The 18,537-nt window shown below is 36.4% G+C and overlaps 1 protein-coding gene across 5 annotated transcripts in view; it reads right to left on the bottom strand.

Annotated features, from left to right (window-relative positions):
* The window catches only part of KIF13A (kinesin family member 13A), a 116,082-nt gene extending 97,593 nt beyond the window's left edge, over positions 1-18,489 (bottom strand). For all 5 annotated transcript variants that reach the window (XM_085310047.1, XM_085310049.1, XM_085310048.1 and 2 more), the window contains exon 1: positions 18,403-18,489. In XM_085310047.1, the coding sequence (XP_085166173.1) occupies positions 18,403-18,461 (59 nt within the window). In that variant the 5' untranslated portion in view covers positions 18,462-18,489. The remainder of the gene's footprint in view (positions 1-18,402) is intronic.
* Between the last annotated feature and the right edge of the window lie 48 nt (positions 18,490-18,537).

Here is an 18,537-nt window from a genome sequence, read left to right as displayed (position 1 = left end):
AAGAAAAAGAAAAAAGAAAAAAAAGGAAGATACCAGTATCAACATTTTCCTTCTAGTTGTTCTGGCATACAGTCAAGTATTTAAAGAAATTCATTCCCTGACCTTTAAGATCCAGGAACCATATGGTAAACTACTCCAAAGCTCCAGGAACTTTGACCTTGGAAGGAAGGGAAACAAAGCAATGAAAGTGATAACATCCCTTTTGGAGATATGACTGACTAGTTTTTAATCATTCACTTAAGAGGCACTACCAAAGTACCTGAGATTAGAGCAGCTTCTTGAAAAAACACAAGTAAAGCCTAAGAGCACAGGTAAAAATAGAAGTCAAAAAGGTGAAGATCACCATTAAATAAAATATTACTTTGCCCTGGGGGGGACTTGCCAATTGCAGCCTACCTACTCTGGAAAATAAACCAACTAACTTGTTGCCTGAACAGAGGGGAGCACATTAAGGAAACTGATTAGAGAGCTTCTCCAAAGAATACAAATTACTGTAGAAAACAAATTCTGAACAAAATAGGAGAGAGAACCTCAAAAGTTACCAGAAGAAGAGAACGCCGAAAGCATGTTCACTATTTTATAAATGGTTACTAAAATGAATTATCACATACTTCTCAAACCTATGAAATTCCATTTTGTAACTCAGATGAAACAATTTAAGTGTTCATATTACACTCTACCTGACTTGCTAATATCTGCCCCACTAGCACCCCAAGGCAAAGCCTCGGGGAAAGAAAAGGCAATAGATGTAGTTCTTAATGTAGGCCTTGAAAACAAAAGACATTTTCCACTTGGCACAACTCCCCACACCAAAGGCCCAGTGGAGAGAAGCCACTGGCTCAGTTTTGTCCAAGGCCACTGATCTTGGACTCTGCAGAAGGCAAAAGCCATCTGCATTGCAGAAAGGAGGMTGAGTTATCTCATCAGACAATCCAGTAAGAGGAGAAGCATGAGACAGTCAAAGGCGAAAGGAAAGGCCTATCTTGTTTCCTCAAGCTTGCAAGGCTGTTTTACTTAACATTGAAATTCACTATTAGGACACAGTAATAAACAGCTGAAAGGTAGTAGCTTCTGAAGTTGTTTCCGGTGATGTGCAAAGTAATATCTGATCACACTTTTGAGTTCAAAGTCATCCAGTCTAACCCCTAATTTTGTTGTCTACAACTCAGTTCAACTTACTGTAAATAAAAGCCTGCAACCTCTGTTCCTTAGTAAGATGTGCTGTAGGACAGAAAGAATGGCAGAAGTGACTACCAGTTTATGCAAAATAAGAAGGAACACAACTAGTTTAGACTTTTTCTGCCTGCAAGTCCCACCTACTGCAACAAAAAAAATATACTGAGACTAGGAAAACAAATTTCTATATTGTGTACCTCATATCTAGAATACTACCACAATTCGACTTTTTTTTCCATACCTAGTAGACCCCAGTCCAACAGATGAACAATGATAGTATAAGAACAGTACAGTTTCATTTACAGAAATGGATTCTTGGTAATTTTTCCATTTCTGGAGAGCAGAAGATTGGCCAGCTGGGCAGGAAGACTTCCACTCACGTGACAGGATACTCAGAAAAAGGCAACAAGGAGCATGTAAATGGAACTATTCATCCAGCCATTCTTTGTCTGCACCTGCAGACATTCAGGGAACAGCCTGCAGAAGAACAGACTGTCCTGGCGAGCCAATTCTTGCCCTTTTATGTAGCACAAAAGGGCAGGCACAAGGCTTATAGGACTGTCTGAAAAGCATTTAATGAGTTGATAAATATACTCCAGATCAATCTGATCTCACTTTTCTAACTTCAATCATCTCAAAAAATATTCAGTTTTAAACTATTTTATGGAACTGTCTGGCAAATCTGCACTGAGACCAAGAAATTATTGGCCTCTTACACAGGGTTCCCTTGCATCATTCATCTTTTTCTATTAAAAATGCTACCAACACTAGAAATAAATGTTAAAACTTGTTGTGATAGATGATTCTTTCTATATGCCTTACAAACATAGGTACAGTGCAATCTAAAAAACAAGTGTGTCTATTTTGTAGGTATGGAAACAGAAGGACCAATCAAGTTTGTCAGCTTTCATTCATATACTTCTCAACTCCATCTTAATAAACATACCCCCCTCCAAAAAAAAANAAAAAAAAAAAAAAGAAAGAAAAGTAATACTCAATTACCTAAGCAACCCCAAGAAAGAAGGAGAAGCTTTAATCTAACATCAGCCTGACAGCTACAACACATTTTAATGCAGTATCAAAATACAAGATGCAATCGGTCAATAAAAGATCAATGCTGGGATTTTAGCAATGAAGAACTCTAATACAGTAAAAATGTGCATTAATTCCCTGCATTGTGATTTGGGGAGCTATGATGATCATCATGTTAAAATACAATGCTACAGTAACTACAGGCATCCAAAACCAGACAATAATGTGTGTGGGGGGGGGAAGATYAGAGGTTCTACAAGTGAAGAGATCTAACACTACGTGAAACTTAGTGCTCACTGCATAAAGTGCCTTCAAAGAATATTTCCTTTGCAGATATTATCTCTGCATAATTTATCATATGTTGTATAGTAATGATTGTAAACAACCATTAATTTTCTGTATCTCAGCATTTTTAATAAGCTTAGACCCATAGTCAAGTTAGCAAGTATCAGTTGAGCCACAGTAGCTGTCTGTATACAGCAGCTGCAAGGTAGTTAACTTTGCCTGGATTGCAGAGTTTTAAGATAACTTGCATTACTTGTACAGCAGTAAAAGAAACACCATCTTAAAGAAGCAATTTCATTTAATTTGTACATTGCTACTTGCTCCTTTTTGCAGCTCTAGACTTTAAATTAACACTGATACGCAGAAGTGCTTGGAGGCCCAGGCTTCCTTCTAGTAATAGTAAATTAAAAATCTAGACTCAAATAATTAAAATTAGCTGTTCTTAAAAAAAGTATTAGCGTCATTTTATACTGATGACTATTAGCATGTTGCAATGAAAAGGACGTCAGGAAAAAAAAAAACTTATTTGATACCACGCGTGCCTACGAGGCAAGTCTCCTGAAGCAGTTTGTGAACTGCATTTATACTTGAGAGAATATAGTATTTTACCTCTACAGGCACTTGAAGAAGAATTAAATAGATGCCATATGTTCTCTGGTATACTCTTTCTATGCACTCAGAGAAGCTGCATGATGAAAGGATTGCAATTTCTTTGCTCCTTTGACCAATTATTTTAAGCCCTTTGCAATGCCCCATTTCATTTTCAAGGTTATGTTAAAGATATTCCAATATGTAAGCTATAAATGATTAAGACAATTTTGCACATGTTTCTCATTGAATTCCAGCATTCTTTCATACCTTGATCTTCTGAACTCTAATGCTCAACATGAAAAAAGATGCAGAATACATTTCCTTTCCTCAGAAGCAGAACTTCAAGTTAGGTCTGCTGGATACAGAATTATTAGATTACAACAGACACGATAAATTTAACTTTCAAAAATGAAACCTAGCCAAATTCTGATTTGGCACAATAATTGCTTGTAATTGATGGCATATAGAAAACTGGAACACTTTGTTCGAGGAAATTGGGAATATAATGAGAAGTGTCCTACTGATAGCAAGAACATTCTCAGAATTGACCCTTTTCGTCTTCCTTTGAGTTGATGAATACTGAGTGCTCAGAAACTCTGAAAAGGCAAGTCTGGAACAGGAGCAGAAAACACRAGCTATTTGGTGCCTCCACTTCAAAAACATTATGTCAAATATTAAAAAAAAAGATACAGAAAAGAATGCCCCACWGTTACAATCTCTGAAAGGAACACTTGTATACAATTGTGGCACAACCTACAAAGACCTCTAACTTACAGCATTTACTTACTAAAATCTCTGAATTCTTTTTTCTGTCTGTAAACTTAACAACTCCAAAAAGAGGGATGTAATTTTTGATGCCTTTGATATCAAAAACCAATTTAAAATGTAATTGTAAAAGTATTAAAAATTTATTTTAATCTTCACCTGAGGCCATTTCCTAGAAGACCAGCATTTCACATCAGCATGTCCAGTCCAACTACTTCCAGAACTTCTTTCTTGCTTCACCTGCCATACCAAACTCATCAATTTATTCCACACACTGCTCTCCATAAAAACACAGTAATCTATTTGAAATAGTCATCTATCAGATTAACTGCTTTGAAAACTGACCAGCTGAGATTAACTGTCTTCTCACTACACAGAACTTGCCCTACAAATTTGCACTGGCATTCTGACTTTGGTAGCAAAATTAGAATTCTATTCTTAGACCCAAAGCCACTAAGGAAAGGTTGACAGATCTTCTCTTTTCCAACTCATCAGCAAGGGTTAAGCTCCACAGGACACAGTGACTGACAACATAAACACAATTAAGGATGACATTCAGACAATAGAATTAAGGAGATTTAGAATCTAGCTTCTAAATTCCAGATGACTATTATTAACAAAAATCTGGTTTTGCTTCTCTTTGGATCTTACAATAGTTTACAGACAAAATAAAAAAATATATATTTATACAGATGAGCCAAGTAATCTTGAAACCAAATTCTTGAGACAGCATGGTGAAAATTAATCAGTGATCATAATCACCTTTCCAAATAAATTTCCTAGATTATGCAACTCTGTTTCTTGACGGCAGATAACATCACACAAACTTGTACACAATACATGAGCAGAGCTATCCTAAACTCTGACTAGCGGCCTTACAGCTGTCAGTAAATAGTTGTTCACTTAAAAACTGTTTTTCTCCAAATGCATTTTTACATTTAAACATAACATACCCAATCAACATGCAATATTCTCAATGGAATCTTACTAGAATACCTCAAAGTTTATTTATTTTTAAAAATATTTGAACAGTAGGTATATTAATCATTCTTTATTTCAAATTGTTCATTCTTATTCAAATCTTCCTTGATTCTTTCTTTCTCCTTTTTGGCTTGCAGCAATTGCCATTATCCCCTCAAACTGTTTTTTGAGCAGTGGTCTCAGACTGTACAGCCAATTTTATATCCACAAATCATTTCAGGAACATTTGTTTACAGAGCATGGAATACTACAATATTATTACACTGAAAGGTATAAATTGTTTGAAGTATGCTCCCACTATCACTGCGTGGGAGAATTTTATCCATGCTGCAGTGTTATTGTGTAACAGACAAAAGCAGACATTGAGTCCTGCCAGGTTTATTAGCTCAGGTGCAAAACAAAGCCAAAAACTGGAGATAAGACCAGCTCATATCTAGAAACAGAGTGTGCTCACTTTGAAATTGTTGAGAGCACTTGCTCAGGTACTAATAAGACACAGCCACAGCCTGGATATAGTGTTGCAGGATACCCTAAGCAAAGGGGCACTCCAAGTTAAGGGAGGGAGATTTTGAGAAGGTGGGAGCCTGCGTCACTGGGTAGAAATTCACTGGGTTTTACAACAGCGAGCTGGGCTTTCTAGCCCAATTCGGTAGCAGCACACTGAATGCAGTTGTGTTTGGAAAACAGAAAAATTACTCTCTTATTACATTTGCCTTGATGCAGCCAAAAAAGAAATCAAGAAATTAATTTAGAAAGCATGGTCATCCTACAACAAAATCAAGATGTCAAGCCCTGACAAGTTTTGGAACAGCAGAGATTTTTGGCATTTAGCACACAGAAAATAAAGAAGTTGATGAAAGCAGCACTGTCAGTGAATACTATGGGGTAAGTTACTAGTAGAACAGCAAGGCACAGAAAAACAAAGAAGCTGAGACAAGCAACATGCACATGTTACAGTACTACTGCAAAAGAGATTACATTTAAACAAAGCTTTCAATTTAGAGTAAGCAGCAGAGCACTGCTGGGAGTTGCCAATAGCACTCAATCTCTTGACTCTAATATGCTGTCATTTCTAGCTACTACGTTTCTAGATACTGTATTTTAAATATCTCACAAAGCATGGGAGAACACAGCAGAAGGTCAGAAGGAAGAAAGGCAGAGGAAGAAAGGATGAAATCAAATAAAAGCAGGGAAGGACATAAGCTTCTATCTGCAGATAGGCTTTCACAGAAACCATGAGGTTTAGTATAAAGATGAATTGTGTATGTTTAAATAGCCCAAAAGCTGGTAAAATTAAGCTTGGCTAGTGGGCCATGCCATCTGCATGCTAACCTAGAGACTGAAGTGCATTTGGTGGCCCATGCTGGCATCTGCTCAGAGCTGGTTGAAGAACTGAGGTCTAGGTTTCCGTAATGGGATATGAAGTGGCTGCAAATGATCCCATATTCCAGAAATGGGGATTCTCTCTCATAGATTGGAGTCAACAGGGAAAACGTATTCTGTTCTACTGAACACTTTTCGTGGTATGGCAAATACCCAAGCTTTAAATTCACCATTCAACTCAATCAGTAAGGTTGATAAGCCTAAGAAAAATGGGAATCTAWCTCTGTTTTACAGTAAAGTATTTCAACTGCTTTGTTTCTAATAGTTAATGAAGGTGTTTAAATTCTACTTAAAGTGTTAATACACAGCTTTACAGTTGTATTTAGAACCATCTGTATTGTAGGTTACAGTCAACTCTATTACTCATAATGAGTGTAGGCTGAAACTCTTGATAATGGTAAAAAGTCTCAGATAACATGGTGCACACTAAGGAGCRTGTTGCAGACATACTCAGTCACAGAATCAACGCTGTAGAATCAACTGAGTGTCTCTAGCCAGTGAACCCCTGCACTCTCAGTTTTAGGAGAACCTCATCAGCTTGGGCTCATTACCTGAACGTGTGCTCATTCTGTACTGCACCTGAACTAGTGAAACAGCAGTGCAAGCCTACATCTATGTACCTTTTGCCCTTTCCCGTCCCTAGCACTGCTAGAGATCACCATCACTGCCAGCTCCTCCCATTTCCAAGTTCACATGGACAGTCACAAACATGAGGATTAGCACTGAGCACAAGCTAACAAAGTCTTGCTAGACACAAACTTGCCATCCATAGCTGTCCAGCACTTGCACTGTGCATCCCAGCTGCAAGTCCAGCATAGAGTCTTCTGAACTGACCCTGTATGGGAGGCTGTGAGGTCTTGCCAAGCTTACCTGCTAAAGGTCCACATAACAAAGGCAATTACTTCCGCCATGAATAACCCATAGACTGGACCACCTACCTAGAGATTTGCCTGCACACTAAATAAGTTAGGCAAATACAAGCAAGAAGAGATAAAGCAGTTACATGTAATCTCTCAAAATATTGACAAAGAATTCTTACAAGAGCATGAGAAGTCATATGTTAAGGAAGGAGAAAGGCTCAGAATAAGTAGGTCAACTGGCAGCACTGTGTTAAGTCATATGAAAGTTTCTGAACTCTAACAGGCATTATATTAATTAGTGATCTGAGAAGGCAAATAGTAGTACTGAGGTCAGCAAGGTTTTGTTAGAAAAGTTAAACTAAGAACATGAAGGAGCAAAATAGCAAACAAAATTCAGGTTTGGCAAATGCAGAACTAAATTCAAAACTCTTTTCAAATGAAGTTTATCACATGAGCTTTCCAGTATAGCTTTCCCTCTATAGACATGGCCACTAATAATTTTACTAAATGTCAGCACCAGCCATTCTCAGCAGCTTTCAGTACAATAAGGACTCAGCTGTCTCCTTTCTGCAGTTATATTAAATAGCAGTTATATTAAAAAAAAAAAAAAAAAAAAAAAAGCTAAAAGTTACATTTTCTGGTTAGTAACTCCAGATCAGTTCACAATTTATTTTTAACTACTACATCTGCAAACTCAGACCCGAAAGTGAAAAAGAGTGGAAAGATAAAGGGGAAGCTGCAGCTAAGGTAAGCATTCTTTGTGAAATGCTCTTAGACCAACAGTACCAAAGCAAAATAACTTGCTTCATATGGAAAAACAAAGTTAAAAAAAAAGTTGTAAAATGATTTTTGAAAAGAATCATGAATTGCCCAATATAGATTTTTAAGAGAAAAAACAAAAAAGCATATTGCATTCTCTTCTCTTTCCATTTATGGCAAAAGTTCTTTATGGAATCCTATACTGACCTCATATTTTCAATGCAAAATAGAAGGATAATTTTAACAGTATTTCAAATACACAGCTTTTCCACTGCTATTCAAAAAAAAAGTTTTGTAGTCTAAAAACACTCACTTTGAGCTTTACCAAATTCTGACATTGCTCATTATAGCTACTAGCCAACAGACTGTCACTCTTAAGTTATCAAACTTAAACAAAAGCATGATTTTTTCTTAAAAATAAAAACCCCCTCTAATTTAGTTTGATTTTTCTTTTCCCATATACCATAATTGCATATTAGCATCAACATTTTTAGTATCTTTCATTTATATCACTGCTGATGAAAACAATCTTCCTTCAAAATCCAATTGTACAATATCTTTTAGGATAGCATTTCAAAGTATAAAGAGAAAGACTTTGCATTTATTTCCCTCTTTTTTAATCACAACAAAGTCAAACAGACAAGAGGTCACTTACATCATTGGCTTACTTGCCTCTATCTTCTCTGAACTATGATAAAGATGCAGAAAAATTGAGAAAAATGTAAGCATTCAAAATTCCACTTTTATAAGAACCTCCAGAAATCCTACACCCTTTTCGACAGAGAGTGAAAGATTAAGATGAACTAGTTTGGAGTGATTTTCATAAAACACACTTATACTTTGGTCATATGAGTGCAAGAGTATTTTCAAAGTCTACTTGAGTCAGTCTTGCAGACAAGCCATGAATTCTTTCTTACTCAGATAACTTAAATTCTAAAATAGCAACTGAAACACAAGTAAAAACCACATAGTAAAAGAAAGATAGCTCAGAAAATACATTAGAATTGCAAAATACTGAGACCATTCAGTCACCTCAACATTGGGGAACTGCATTTTAGTGTTTAAACTAGCACAAAATTGCTAGATGTCATTCTGCAATGGGCAGTTGCTGCTGAAATTTCCTAAGATAGACCACATTCCTTGAAACACATGTAAAGCTTCTATCAGTAAGTGTCTCAGGGACAGAACATCTGTTGCATTCATAAAAATGGTAAATAAAAACATCAAGATACTGTTTGGCAGAATAAAAACTTGAGAACATTGAAGTACTCTACCTTCCAAAGCCTTTTCATTGTCTTTTTGACCAACATACAAGTGTTTCTTTTGAGTGAATTATTTCACAGCCAGTTTACACAGACTTCCAATCATGACAGATGTTTAACACAATAAATGGGAAAAAACAACATTAGAAATATTATAATCGTGTAAACAAATTTAGGAACATAATATGCAAGTTTAACTGCAATGTTATAAGCACCTCAAACAACAAAAACACTGGGTATTTGGAAGTTCTTGACAAAGAAAGTACACAGAAAGCTGTCTAAGCTGTCTGGTGTTCAAAGGTCTGCATATTTGAACTCATTTTCCTTTTTGTTTTCAACCTGAATCTTAACCAGGGCACACATGAAGAACGCAGTATTGCCTCAAAGACTGCCAGTTTCTCACACACACTTTCAACAAGATAGGAGAAAAGCTTATGGGATACCGATTTCCGGCCCYCGCCCCCAGCATTTGCATTGTTTGAGAAGTTTCATCATACTGTTGAGCATCCATTTCTGTATCTCCCTTCTCCCTTTCCTTATCCTTTCATTCCAGTCCCTAAGTATCCTTTCCCTATGTTCTACCATGTCAGCAGCAAATCCATTAACGAATCATCTTCGTCATTTCCTTATGTGTCAGCTTCTCCATAGATGCTGAAGCAACATTTTGCAAGGACATTCCAATCAAAGATGCAGGCAGGACAGAGACAAGGATTAGATCTACACCAGAAGAACGAACTATCAAAACCTTTTCCCTTTTAAATGCAATGAGAACAATGGAAAATGCCAGATTGCTTTCTGTATTGTTTGTTCCAGAACAGCTTATCACCTATGGTCATGGTAAGAAACTTCAAAATGTCAAAACCAAAAGGGCCCCAGTTCTGTGATACTCTAACTACACCTTCAGAACTATCTTTTTATCTCAATACAGCACAAGAACAATGCTGAAGACTGCAAGTCATTTCTGCTCTTACTCCATTACATAATCTTCAAGTTTTCTTCATAAAAGTTTTCAAATATAATTACTTGCTGAGCATGCAGAGGATACATAACCAATGCATTAACCTCTTCAGTTGTGTACACAATATACAAACATTTACTTTATTGTACCAAGTGGCTGATTTCTGTTTCAGCTTGGTTTCATTATACAAAACCTTCTGAAAATGGATTTAAGTCTAAAGGAATGAGTGCAAAAAAAAAATAACAACATGGCATAACAAGAAGGAAAAATATCAAAAAGCTTGGGACTTGCATCATTCAGGGAGGTGGCACTACTCAGCCAACACAAATCTGGAGTGCTGCAAGCTTACATCACATTACATACATAAAAAAAAAAAATGACATCAACACATGCTGACAAAGAGACTTTCCAAAGTAGATCAGAATGCTTCTCATTCAGGGAAGTAAAGCATCTTTGCCAGTAAAAAAAAGTTCTACCAGCATGGTCTGTACCTCCAATAGAACTGAAATTCTCTGTTGACTTATCTTTAGCTAAAGGTCATCTAGCATAAAACCAGTCTTAGCTTTTGGATCACAAAGTAAATTTGAATTTGAAGTACAATTCAACAAAATAAGAATTCAAATGTATTAAATCCCACATTATAACCACAACAAGTCACTGTACAAATCCATTAATTTTACAGATGAGTATCTTTGCCTTCCATCACACCTAATCCATAAAGGACCTTCTCAGCAACATTGCACGTGATTTGATTTCAACCATGAAGACAGAAGAAAAGCAGAACCAGTGCAGGAAGAAGTGCCAACTACTGTAGTTTCTTATTTAAGATCTGCTGTTCCTTGTCATCATATGACAAATATTAGGCAAAACAGACACCTCCACATACTTATACATAGTGTTTTGAAAATTGTTCTAGTAGCTCAGCAAATAGATTCAGAATTTTGATACCTTACAGTAGAAAAAGTTTAACCTCATCAGAGGCTTTTAAGCACTACTTATGTGGAATTTGTGTTCATGCATGAAAAGAGACAGAGGAACAATAGCTGGATGATGAATAAATGGGAAATCATGCATTTTCTTTCATATTACTTGCAAATCTAAAATATTCTATAGTACAATATATTTTTAAGGAAATAAGCATTTAAGTGTTGGCATTTTCAGCAATGTGTTTTTTTTTTAAAAAAAAATCACATTATTTAGACAACATCATATTTAGATTTCTCTAAAGCCTACAATTAACAACATATCCTGGTAGCTTTTAACATATTAAACACTATCTTCATAAATACATGCACAGATAAGCCTGCCACCCCAGCCACAGCAGGTGACTTGACTCATGTTTATAAAATGCTTTAAAATTCTTGGGATATACACACTCTGCAAAAAGATGACACAATAATGTCATCTATCTCAAGTAAGCCAGTATCAGCATACTATCCATGTCGTCATCAAATGTGAAGCGGCAGCAGTATAGCACATGGTTATGAATTTCATTAGTTTAAAAAGTCTCACTTACAGAAACTTCAAATTTTAGATTAAAAGGCAACTATCAAAAATAAAGGCTAAATTCCCACTAATCAATTACTAATAACTACTAATAACTTTAATTATCACTAACCAAGCACAACAGCTTCAGAAAGCCACTCACTTCCCTCTACCCTCAAAAAAGAGAAAGGAAATAAAGGTACACTTTCCATAGTCCTAAAAACAGCTTACGTAACTCTTCAATGGCACAAGCTCAAGATACCTGTGCTGGTGATTTTTTCACTCCTGTCAGCAATGCATTTTCCTGATCAACCCTCATCTTGATGCTTGATGTATCTTATGAAGCTCTTCCCTCAACTCCTATTCAATATCTGTCACAAACCACAGAAAAATCATACAGACAAGCTCCAGGAGCTCAAGTTTCAACAATCTTCAAGCTCTGATGACCAATTTCATATCACAGTCATATAGCAGCAACTAAACAAATTTAAATCCCTTCCACATCTCATAAGATGAGACAGCAGTATTACTTCCAGCCCAAAGCATAGCTGTTTTAGTTAACTTAGTGCTTCAGGTCTCAAGTTAACTTGATATTGAGTTTCTGTGGAGCAAATCATTGCACAGTAGGGGTCTTGTCTTTGTCTGTGTAATTACTGAACGTGTACAACGCTCCTCGTCTCCAGCAGACTCTTTCACACTTCCTTTAACAGCCTTCTAGACATTCTGCAGCTGGTAACAGACATCCTAACACAAAATACAAGCAACTGAGCAATCAGAGAAGTTATTCAGTTAAACAACAGAATCTGTTCAGCATTGCTGCAGCAGCTGGCATTTCAGTATAGYGGACAGTAACTGTTTCCTTTAATAGATTCAAACCATGCCCAGTGTGGGCCAAACAAGCAGGGAACTACTTTCCCACCATTAAGGACAGTCTTTCCAYGCAAGGCATACTATCAACACAGCCAACAAGGTGACTACCACTACTGGTACTCAATTTGCACCCAACTTTAGAAGAATAAAGGTAACATCTCATAAATATATGGCAACTAGTACATTTGTCAGTTTAAATATTTAGCTCTAATCTTATTACTAGAACTATCACCACAGTGATAATATATGAATAATTTATGCTAACCTGTGAGTACTGCATTGCTGAACTGAGACTGTGAATTCACATTATCACCAAAAATATACACAAAGATTTGCATTTCAACTCTATGAAGTTTGTAGATCTCACTGAATAAAAGCTTGTGTGTACTACTTCTCTCTGAGCCAAAGTTTTGTGGAAGGAGGACTTTTTAGATACAGGCTGAATAATTTTGAATCTAGACCACATCAGGGTCACTACAATACTTTATAAAAGTCATTTTGTAAATTGCTAACAGTAACTCTAATTAGAAGTCTGAAACCTTACCACATGCACATTCAATAGATCTGCTAGAGGCACAACAAAGCAAAGGCAATTTTTTTTTGCTTTTAAACAAGAAAACTGTCATTAATAATTAGATCAAATGGGCAATGGAGGCAAAAGATTAAAACTTTTCCTTCAGTCCTGATCTCCCCAAACAAAAGGACAAAAATAACTCCATTTTGAAAGAGCTGCACATTTCTTAAATTCATAATTCATGTCAGTAAACAACATATTCAAGGTGGATTAAGTAGTAATCCAGATCTCGAAAAAAACGTGGTTTCAATAATAAGCAAATGCACGCATACATGCCCCTACTAAATACAGAAGAAAAGCATGTCTAATGGCCTGCTTATCTTTTAAAAAAAATCTTTTCAAGTTTCATTGTGTGAGCATTTCTAACATCATACAACAGAAAATTTGGACAGGTTCAAATCTGAAACTCTTGTTTCACTGTGTTCTACACAATAATATTTTAACATAACACTCAGTAATCCAAAAGTACAGAATGGCTACAAGGCAATGATCACCTAATTAACCAAGAATGGTTTTCCTTTTCTTCAAGTACTTGATCTATTTTTGCTCAGAAATACTGCCAGCTAAGTACTCCTAGCTTCTCATCCACAATCTCAACAGCCTCCAAAGATAGTTTCCTCTAGCAATGCCATTTAAAGACCAAAGCATAATGTCCTAACAGTTATCTGAGTTTTATAAACATGACAAAAGAATGGCTGTTCCTTTTAGTACACTTCAGGCCACCTTAGAACATGACACAAACCTATAATCCAAAATACTGCATGTTTCATTTTGTTTTAAATTATGTGGAATTTGAGAACAGCAATTTAATGAAACTGCATCTAGTGTCCTACTTRAGGCATGAATGAAAAAGCATTGTGGAAATAATTCTGAAATACCATCTCCAGCAACACATTTCATAATTCAGGCACACCTTTTCCATAAATATTCAAAGGTAACAGTTCACATCCGGATCATTGACACCTAACAGGAATACTAACAGAAGAGGTCAAAGTCAGATTGCTTTTACATTTCCTATAGACAAAGGTAATGGTTGCTGCCTGCTGTTATTTTACCATCTATCTCAGACAAACGATAATTCGGAGTATACACAGAGACGTAATCTTCTTGAGCTCCTGCTCCTTCAGATATGGAAATAATTTGCAGCTGTCATCTTCTACAAGGTTCAGTTTAAAATAGGCACCATTGTCACAAAGGAACATACCTTCCATACAACAGCCTTCTCATTTCTGATGCTGTTCAAATTAATAAATCAAAAATAAACTGTATGAATGACTACCTACTAAAGACCATTCAAAATCATGCTTTCCCCAGAGGAAAACTAGGCAGGGGTAGTAAAACAGAGCCATTACCTAGAAACAAGACTTTAAGGAGAAGCTATCTAGCGATGATGAAATCTTCGGAAGTATCATGGCCTACAGAAACCGGATAAATAACTGGGAACAAGTTGTAAGGGGTCAATTTTATTAAAGAACTCAAAAAATTCCAAAATCTTTAGCATTTTAGTGATATAAAAAAGTCCTCCCTAAGTAGCATTTGGCCTTTGCACTACTCATCTGTTACCTAAAAGATGAAGGAAAAAGACAGAGGAAACAAGTCTTAAAATATGTTTCTAGAAAAAAYTAAGCCAGGTAAGAAAGATGCTTTCTGAGAAAAATGAAAATATCATATTCAGCTCCATACTCTGATGACTTCTTACTGATTTTTGACCCAAGATCTTTAACAATATCAGGTTTGTACATGRCTACTATGCCTTAATGGAGTAAGTTGCCCAACAGATGATGATTTTTTTTTGTTTCAGTCAAACTACACAGTTGAAGCAGTATTTCAGTTTTGCTGTCTCCATAGTTCCTTGTTTATTTCAGTCAAGATAAATATTTTGTTTAATAAAGAAGGAAAGATCATGTCATGAAGAACTGTTGTCAGGGAACCAAAACAAAACTTTTCTTTTCAGATGATATRTTCTTAAAAAGTGAAGCTGAAAGGCAAGAACTGGGGAAAGTCTATCTTAAGAATCAAATGCAGAAGAGGCACCTGCTAAAAATCTTTTTTTTATACTAAAAAAAATCCAGCAGCTTTAATATGAAGTAGAATCTTTTACAGGAGAAAAGATGAGAAGTGTCAGAGTCCTATTAAAAAAAATGCTTAGTAAGACTAACTCTAGGACTAAGAAGTCCTACAATCAACTTACAAAGTTTGCCAGTATCACAGTGATTATACCTGACACTAGCTAATGAAAGTTATTCCTTTCCGAACTCTGTCTAATATTACATCAATCAGTGAAGTTTTTCCTGTGCCTTTCAGACACTGATTGTTAGGTTTTTCTAGGTTCTCTTTCTTCCTGTTAGTTTAGAACCCGGAAAAAGGGCAGCCTATGGGAAATGACAGGTCTGCTGCTTACAAAAAGAAATGTAACAAATTGTATCAACAACMACTGTTTTGTAGCTTTCTTTGTTACGGTATGAGTGCAATGTGGTCTAGTGATCAGAACAGGGAGTTAGAAACCCTGCTCTAAATTAGAGTTGCAGCTTGCTGCTTTACCACCAATAGAGCAATGAATACTTAGACAAATGACAGTACTACCTGGATTTTAGGCTTTTTTCACCACTTGTCGAGGTAAATCATTCATAAATTTAATGTTAGAGCATGTACAATTAGAGATTGATCAACAACATGTATCTAAACTTAGGTTTAATTCAAAAACAAATTCATACTTGTAGAATAGACAAAGCTAGTAAAATTGATTTTCCTAACTCCTGGATGTTCTTCCAAAGCAAATCTTATAATGTTGTGATTACAAAAGCACTATCTAACTTCAGAAAATTCTGTTATTATATTTAAGATTATAACTGTGAGTACAAAGCAAACAGAGCATAGTCCTGAAATCTCCGTCATTCCTTCCTTCTCCCTAAACCATAGATTCTTGGCTTCAGCTCAATTAAGAAAGCAGTGTTGGAAACAAAACTGGCTTTAGAAAGCTACTTATTCTTATTCTGAAGTGTAGTACAAACTTTATTTTCATTCAGCTAAAAAAGGAAATTTCCATATAAAAAGGTAAGAGGTTAAAAAGGGAAAGGTAATTCTAAACAGAATATTGAAATAATGCAATATGGTAGCAAAAGACAAATTAATCACTTTAGCAAGTGAAATCATTTTTGTAATGACATGGCTGCTCTGAAAGAAAAACCAAGTTGAACTGCTGAGGCACTAATCTAAGTACATACAGCAACTACTCAGCAATCCAGAGTCCGTTTATATAGACATTTTATTTGGGTACACATAAAGGAACAGTAGAATACATCCTTCATCATGAGAAATTGAACTATTTATCTTTGGTAAAAATGTAGAAATCAAGTGTTTAACATYAAATAAAAATTAAGAATCTTCACAAAGCACTAAAAAGTCCATGAAGCATCTCAGTAGATTGTACACGACAACCACATATGGAAAGCGTCCAAATTGTATTTCTGCATCAGCAAGATTACTTCTGATCAGTATTTTTGATTATTTCCAATCCATTCATGTCAGACAGTTGTTTCCTTCAACATACAAGCTGAACATTTAACAGACTGCCAAATTCCAATCTCAGTGTGCTGCAAGCATGGCAGCTATCACCTGCCAACATAGCTATCATCTGCAGGATTGCACACAAGTGTCAGAACTCACTTGTGAGACTCTTAGCACAGAACCAGAAGTTGATGCAAACTAAGTAAGAGAACGTATACAYGTTATAGGTATTAAAGTCAGATAAGCACAAGCCACACAAGCTCTAACACAGCACAGAATCACCACATAGTCTCCCTAAATACCTGCAGACCAATTTGTACGACAGGCAAAATTCACACATCACAGGCTCTTTATTAAAATAATCTCTCTCTTCGATACCAAAACAATGTTTAATCCTTGATTCTGTTATTGCTTTGTGAACTCTGAGTTTTATGTTCTACACCTGTCAAATCCACTCACTTTAAAGAAAGCCAATGTTATTCTTATTGCAGTAGTGTTACGATGGACACCATAAAAACAGAGGGGGGAACATTCTAAAACAGGCATCTTAAAACCAACATTTCTATTATATAGATGGGATGCTCAGCCATAGAGGCAGTAAGGCTTGTAGAAGACCACACAAAGATCCATGGAAGAAGCAAGCACAGGTCTTTCAAGTCTCAGGCCAGCACATGAGCCACAGTAACAGTTCAGAAGACAAAGCAAGCTGGATTTAAGTTAAACTGATTTGATTACAGCTATGATCCAACATTTGGATTAATGTTAGAAGCTCTTCACATAAAGTCTTGGGCCTTTTTGTTGGAAAACAATGAAAACCTGGCAAATGGCCTTTGAAAAAACCCAAATTCTAATGTTACTGTTTTTTCATAACTCTTATCAATTCAATCAAAAATATCCTTAATGTAACTTAAACAGTAGGAACTCATTCATCTGAAAATGGCTATAACCATGAAAGCGGTTTCACTCTTGTTGGACTTAAATATTTTCAGCAGATTAAGTTGTATAGTCAACAGGTAACTGAAGAGATAAGAAAAGTTACATTGTATTGTAACTTTTCCTCTCACACCTCCCTGTCTTTCCCCTCACTCCCTCAAAGGAAAGAAATCTTTTCCTGTTCTGATCTATTTTTACAGTCTAGTGCATTGGTATTTTGGAATATTTCCAATGGTATTCTTTACTGAAGCATCATAACTGAATGCCAGATTTCAAAATTATTTTAGCACATTCTCACAGGCTACTTCAGAGAATAACACTGAATTAACAAAGGATCTCGCAATTACAGAGGMAAATAGGTTAAAACTTAGTAAACAAGCTTTAAAAAAAATCCCACTGCTAGTAGAAAATCCAAATTCTGCTTTTTGTTTCCACAAATGAAAACCAAGTTCACATCAACACATTAGCAGTCTGCACTTAACGGAAATTTCTGAAAACACCATGGACAGTCTCTGCAATTCCTAGTCCTATTGATTATCTAATCGATAGCTTATTTTTTGAGCAGTTAATCAAGAACCAGCTTTTAGACTTAAGAGGCCAATAGTGATCTTACGCCTCCACAGCTCCATTCGTTCACCTCCAGTTCCGCTCAGGAAGCAAAGAAAGGACGAAAGGCCTAATAATGCAAGTCTAATGAAGCAATTCCTGACTGACACTTTTGCCGGCCCTCGCAGCTCGAGGGGCCACGACATTCTTCCCTTAGCCCATTCCCCCTCCGCGTCCCCATCGCGGCCTTTGAAAGGCACCGGGCAAAAACTTTACAACACYGCCTGCTCGCTGCTCCTTTAACAAAACCACACGAACCATCTGCTGCCTAAATCCAAAGCTGGAGAGGGTGGGGCAGGAACTCGGGACAGGGTGTGTGTGTGCGCGCGTTTCTAATGAGCAGCACAATTAACTTTGATTTATGTTTTCTTTTACCTTTCTCCCTGCTTGGTGTTGGAAGGCGGCGGGTGCAGCACAGTCTGATTCCCTTCCATCTCCACGATGCACTTGGTATTCAGGTCCAGCTCTGCGAGGCAAGGCGACAGAAGGCTGCGGCCGCGCCGAGGGCAC

The sequence above is a fragment of the Rhea americana genome, unplaced genomic scaffold (assembly GCF_003343005.1).
Source record: "Rhea americana isolate MKP2758 unplaced genomic scaffold, rheAme1 scaffold_31, whole genome shotgun sequence".
NCBI classification, from domain to species: domain Eukaryota; kingdom Metazoa; phylum Chordata; class Aves; order Rheiformes; family Rheidae; genus Rhea; species Rhea americana.
This window is presented reverse-complemented; position numbering and strand designations above follow the sequence as displayed.